The sequence below is a fragment of the Lagenorhynchus albirostris genome, chromosome 9 (genome assembly GCF_949774975.1).
Source record: "Lagenorhynchus albirostris chromosome 9, mLagAlb1.1, whole genome shotgun sequence".
Classification (NCBI taxonomy): domain Eukaryota; kingdom Metazoa; phylum Chordata; class Mammalia; order Artiodactyla; family Delphinidae; genus Lagenorhynchus; species Lagenorhynchus albirostris.
The window spans coordinates 11,341,906-11,348,504 of NC_083103.1; the positions used below are offsets into that span (position 1 = coordinate 11,341,906).

At 39.9% G+C, this 6,599-nt stretch overlaps 1 protein-coding gene across 1 annotated transcript in view; it reads left to right on the forward strand.

Annotated features, from left to right (window-relative positions):
* LOC132526162 (olfactory receptor 5B21-like) overlaps positions 1 to 6,218 on the forward strand; it is a 10,454-nt gene extending 4,236 nt beyond the window's left edge. Inside the window, 2 exon segments of the mRNA XM_060160054.1 lie at positions 5,228 to 5,368; positions 5,370 to 6,218. Coding sequence (XP_060016037.1) covers positions 5,228 to 5,368; positions 5,370 to 6,218 — 990 coding nt within the window.
* The last annotated feature ends 381 nt before the right edge of the window (positions 6,219 to 6,599 follow it).

The following is a 6,599-nucleotide window of genomic DNA, read 5'->3' on the forward strand; positions in this document are numbered from 1 at the left end:
GGACCTAGAGGCTGTCATATAGAGTGCAGTAAGTCAGAAAGAGAAAAACAAATACCGTATGCTAACACATATATATGGAATCTAAGAAAGTGGTGTTTTGATTACTCGTTTGCATGTTACTGAGCTCTGGATTGGGGTTGAGTCCCTCCAGAGGCTCCCACACCTACATAGATGCCAGCTTCTGGATGATTCCAGGCCTCTCATACAGTGTGGTACCTCTCAAGCTCTGAAGCAACTGCAACCGCAGCTGAACTGCTTTTACGCTTACTTCGTAGCCTCAGGAAATTTTTTACGCTTTGAAATCTGAGGTCTTCTGAGACTGAACAGCTTTTCTTTTCCTTTGCAGGTTTCAAAAACCCCCGTAGTTGAAGGCAGTTCTGAATTAAGGTCTCAGAATTCCCAAGGAACTAGGTATGTTTTCCCTGACTTTTTTTTTTTTTAACATTCTTCGTACTGTGGGTAAAAATAATGGGTTTTTTTTAAGGAGAAAGGGGCTCAGAAGTAGGTATAAAAAAAGGACTCAGTTCCATTTTCCCCACTTTCCTCTGCCACATGAAAAACTGAGACAGTGAACCTCTCCTAGGTAATTTTTGGGTCATCTTTTCTTAAACAGAAACTGACAGTCATTTCTAGGTAGAATGCTGCTACCAGCTGGTGTTAATAAAGTCTGGGACTCAAGTTCATATGACTGACCAATAGTTTTCCAAAATATTTTTTTGTTGAAGTATAGTTGATTTACAATGTTGTGCTAGTTTCTGGTATACAGCAAAATGATTCAGTTATAGATACATATATTATATATAATATATATGTATATATAATATATAAATATATATGACCTTGTCATTTATCTATTTTATAGAGAGATAAATATTTTATATTTTGTATCTGTTAATCCCAAACTCCTAATTTATCCCTCCCCCACCTCCTTTCCCCTTTGGTAACCATAAGTTTGTTTTCTATTGATTGACGGATAGTTTAATGAAAAGGTAAATTAGTTTGTATTGAGCACCCACCGTAGACCACACAGTGGCTAGATTTTCTCATATTTTATCTTCCTTAATTCTTTATTGTCTCTTTTTTCGTGGAATTTAGTCTTATGGTTTTCCATTGAGATTCTTCTTTTGGAAATCCCCCAATGCGATGTGATGGCTGAGGTGGTCTTCAAACACCTTTAGAAACAATTTTGATAACACTTTTATTTTCAGATTATCTATCTTGGTGGTTTCTACTTTTATAATCCCTTAATCCTTGAAGTTTTAATGGTTTTCAGTTTTCAACACACTTTCTTATTTGTTATTTATTTATTTAGCCACGCCACACGGCTTGTGGGATCTTAATTCCCTGACCAGGGATCGAACCCAGGCCCTCGGCAGTAAAAGTGCATAGTCTTAACCACTGGACCGCCAGGGAATTCCCTCATATCTGTTATTTATTAAATAAAGCAGTTGATCACAGGCTACCTTTAAATATTTTCTTTAAATGTCTTTACTTTTTCAAGGCTCCTTCTGATATTTATTTTAGACCTATGCAGAAAAGCTTGGCCTTTGTAGGACTTTGGTGGGAGGGAACACAGCAGCAGTGGCAGCAATGGGATTTAGATTCAGGTCTTCAGGGGTGGTGCTGGGCAAAGCAAAGCTTTCCTCTCTCTGCCCTGACTCCAAATTCTCTTTGCTGCTCTGGATCCAGACACATTTATTAATAGTGACACAATGCATAATAGAAAGTGTTGTCCATCAAGAGAACATAGAAATACTTTGAAGGTTAATTGATAATATATGAAGATGGCAGTCTGGGGCAATTCAATATAGGGAGTGCGTGATAACTGTTAGAAATCAGACCTACAGCTTAGGTACGTATAATTGGGTGGTCAGTATTAACCGTGAAAATGGATTAAATAAGCATTTGAGAAGGTGTTTTGGAATAGAATTCAGAAGTCAGCTGCCTTTCATTTTTGGAGTTTTTCTGCGTCGTTTACCCTACCTTGTGTTGGGGAAGAGGTTGGTTTATGAAATAGGAAGGTGAGTATCTCTTTAGTTGAAGGACCACAGTACTTGGCAAGCAGTTTTCCCTTCCTAGACTCCCCCACCAATGAGCAGCAATACTTGGCTGGAGTCCTAGATCTTGAACTAACTGCTTTATCTCACCAAGTCTCAGTTTCTTCATATATATACATCTACACATGAATATGGGTCTGTAATATATGTGTATGCTGTAAAATATATAATATACATAACTCATGGAATTGTGACTTAGTAAACCGTGAACACAAATAGAGCTTTATAATCTCTAGAACAGTGGTTCTCCACCAGGGATGACCCTGTGGACGTCTGGGACATTTGGCAGTATCTGGAGACGTTGTTGTTTGTCACAGCTGGGGAAGGGAGTATGCTCCTGGCATCTAGTGGATAGAGGCCAGGGATACTGCTAAAGCTCCCACAATGCACTGGACAGCCTTTCCCCTGCCTCACCCCCGCCTGCAACCAAAGAACTGTCCAGCCCATAATGTTTTTCTTAAATTAATTTTTATTGGAGTATCGTTGATTTACAATGTTGTGTTAGATTCTGCTGCACAGCAAAGTGAATCAGTTATACATATACATATATCCACTCTTTTTTAGGTTCTTTTCTCATATAGGTCATTACAGAGTATTGAATAGAGTTCTCTGTTATACAGTTGGTCCTTATTTACTTATCTATTTTATATATAGTAGCATGTATATGTCAATCCCAATCTCCCAATTTATCCCTCCCCCTCCGTGTTTCCCCCTTGGTAGCCGAAAGTTTGCTTTCTACATTTGTGACTCTAATTCTGTTTTGTAAATAAGTTCATTTGTACCATTTTTAAAGATTCCACGTATAAGCGATACCATGTGATATTTGTCTTTTTCTGTCTGACTTTCTTCACTCAGTATGACAAGCTCTAGGTCCATCCGTGTTGCTGCAAATGGCATTATTTCATTCTTTTTTTATCCAGCACGTAATGTTAATAGTGATGAGGTTGATGGGTCCTGCTCTGGGGCTTTGTACAGATATTGCAGTTAAGAGGCCCCAGGTTCCTAATATATATCAGGAAACTGCCTGTCATAGATGATAGGATACTGTGTCTGGTAAATTATAGAGTACACACACATGACAAAAGTCGAAAGGAAAAAAAGAAAAAAGAAGGACTGGCTAAATGTAATGAAAGTGCTGCTGGTTGGAAAGTTAATTGACACATTACTGAATGGAAATCTGTCAATAAGCAAAAGAAGGATAAAAATATAAAATGCTAGGAATTTATCTTAAGGAAAAAGAAAGGGGCATGAGAGGACATCTACAGGGGTATTCCCTGGAGCACTGTTTATAAAGGTGGAAAATGGAAACCAGGACTGGAGTTTTATCATGGTTCCTGACCAATAGCATTTCCAAACTGGCTGAGCCAGTCTTGTGATACCAGCTGCGACACTCGTGTGTGTAATCGTCATCTGAACACGACAGGCTGGGCTGTCTCCATTTGTGGTATAAAAAAGGCTCCTTCCCAATCTGATCACTGCACTTGCAGATAACCAAGGTCAGGCAGAGCTGAAGCCTTTTCTCCCTTAAATCCCTTCTTTTTCCCTTTCTCTCTTCCTCTGTCAGAGCCTGTTGTCACCCATTCTGCCACCAGGGACAGGAAAAACCTATAAGCACATCAGACTGAGGGAAAACAATAGGAGAGAGAGACAGGTCACTAGAATTAGGACACAAGTCTTGCTCCAGGCCTGCCCAGCCCCAGTCTCACTGTTAATTCTGAATATTTTTTATACTACGAGTCTTAGCTAATATGTTGGCAGAAAAGGTGGACCCAGCTAGACAAGAGAACAAGAAGCTGTTTGTGGTGGGGTTAGTTAGCATGAAAAATGTTTAAACACTTTGCTATTGACGTTCTAATTAATTCACCAATATTTAGGTATGTGATCAAGGGGTCATGGTAGGCTGGGCGGTTGCTCAGCTAATTGTGTGAATCAAGTCTCAAGTGCTTTGGGAGAGCAGAGAAGGGAGAACTTAATGGTAATCAGGATCAATAACAAAGACTTCTGATAGGAAGTGGAGAGGTATAATCTCAATTTAAATATATAAAGATGAAATGCAATTGAATTACTGTTGAGGGATAAACTTCTAAAGACATTAAAGTTGTGGTTAAGAGCTTTGGATTTGATATCAGAGAGACCAAGGTTTTAATTCCACTTTCAAGACTTACCAGTTATGTGACTTTGGGCGATATTTTTCTCTTCTTCTCTTCTTCTCCTTCTTCTTCTCTTTTTTCTTCTCCTTCTTCCTCTTCTTGCTCCTCCCCCCTTCCTCCTCCTACACCCCCTCCTTCTTCTTCATCTTATTATTATTACTATTATTTCATCATAATAGCTCTCCAGTCTTCATCTAAAAGCTACTAGATTTTAGGAGCAGATAGTAGCCAGAAAAAAGAGACCAAGTATAAAATATACTGACAACTGGAAATAATCTAAGTAAAAAGCAAAGCTCCATTTGCATATTTTATATCATGGAGCATTGTTGAAAAAGGTGAACATTTTGAAATAAGAGTATCATATATACTCCTTGGGTATATTTTGCACAGTTTACACATTTATACAGTTTCTCCTTGTGTAAAATGAGGAAAATAATATGATCAACCCCAAAGAGTTGGTTTGAGGATTAAATAAGTTAACTTCAAGTAAAGCTCTTGGAGCAGTGCCTGGCATACAGTAAGCTCTTACTATGCTTAGTACCATATAATTCTGTTGGCATACGGGAAATCTCTGTAGAGGCTATACTCTTAGGAGTGGAATAAAAAAACAAGGAATGAGGGATTTATACTTTTTACTTCATGCTATTCTCTTTTTGATTTTTTAAAAACTGAATAAACAAAATCTTAAAAGCTAGGCTACAAGACATATCATATTTTGTTTCATATGATGTAAACAGGTAGAATAATTCAAGCTCTGAACGTATGGACATTGGGTTCAGAAGTATAAGGATGTGAATTTAACTCTGACCCCTACTAATTAGGTTATTCTCGTCAATATTAAGCTCCCAAGAAAGTAGGCATAATAGTACTTATCTCACAGGATTAAATGCTGTAATGTAATAGAAGGGTCTAGCAGGTGCCTTACACAGAGTACTTTCTCAATATATCTTAGTTTTCTATTTTTATATCATCCCTCTATACTTTCATCTGTTTCACTGGCTCCTCTCCTTTAATTGCCAGGCTAAATTGAAGTTAACCTCAGTGGAGAATAGCACAGAAGCAACAGAGTTCATCCTCTTGGGATTCACAGATGACCCCAACCTCCAGGTTCCCCTCCTCCTGGTATTTTTGTTCATCTACCTCATCACTTTGGTTGGGAATCAGGGGGATGGTGCTGGTCATCTACGCAGACTCCCACCTCCACACTCCAATGTACTTCTTCCTCAGCAACCTTTCCTTTGTCGATCCGGGTCACTCCTCAGCCGTAGCTCCCCAGACGTTGGCTGCACTGCACTCAGGAAACAAACTCACCTCCCACAATGGATGTGCTGCTCAGTCCTTCTTCTTTGTGGGTTTTGCCACCGTCAAGTGCTACCTCCTGGCCTCCACGGCCTGTGACCCCCGTGCAGTGCTGTGTAGGCCCCTTCATTACACCAGCACCATGATAGCAGGTGTGTATGCCCTCCTGAGGATGGGCTCCTATGTCTGTGGCTTCCTCAATGCCTGTGGCTTCCTCGATGCCTGTATCCACTCAGCAGACACCTTCAGACTCTCCTTCTGTGGTTCAAATGAGATGAATCACTTTTTCTGCGAAGTCCTTCCACTCCTGGCTCTCTCGTGCTCCAACACAAGCATGAGCAAGCTGGTGGCCTTCTTTGTCGTGGGCTTCAGTGTCTTTTTCACCCTCCTGGTCATCCTCATCTCTTACTTCTTCATATACATGGCTGTTTGACGGAGGCATTCTGTGGAAGGAAGGAAGAACGCCTTCTCCACCTGTGCGTCCCATCTCGCGGCCATCTCCATTTTCTATGGAACAATTATCTTCATGTACTTACAGCCCAGCTCCACCCAGTCCATGGACATGGACAAAATAGCATCTGTGTTTTACACGGTGGTGATTCCCATGCTGAACCCCTTGGTCTACAGTCTTAGGAACAAAGAAGTGAAACATACTCTCTGGAAAATACTCAACAAACTTAATTCCCAGTCTTTAAGTGTGAGTAGGAAGTAGGCAGGTAACTAAGGGATAAACCTTCCCCCCAGACCTAGATGCCACCTCAACTTTTGAGGTTTGGCAGATTTCATTTCTTTCTTCTCCAAGAACAGTGGTTACTTCTGCTGTTAGGAAAAGTGGTTAAAAAAAAAGCAGCCCTTTGAAATGTCTCACTCAGAAAAATAACCTTATATTTAGTAAACAACACCCTGGGATGTTTAAACTCTTTCCTGCATTAGTTTCCCGACACGGTTTAAAGCAGAAGATCAAAGCATAAATTGAGTGCACTGACTTTCCCTCTCCCTATTTTAATTGGAAAAAATTTTCCATTTGTTATTAAAACGTGGTGTAAGGACTACATCTTCATTGAATAATAGTTGTCAACTGGAAGGCACAGCC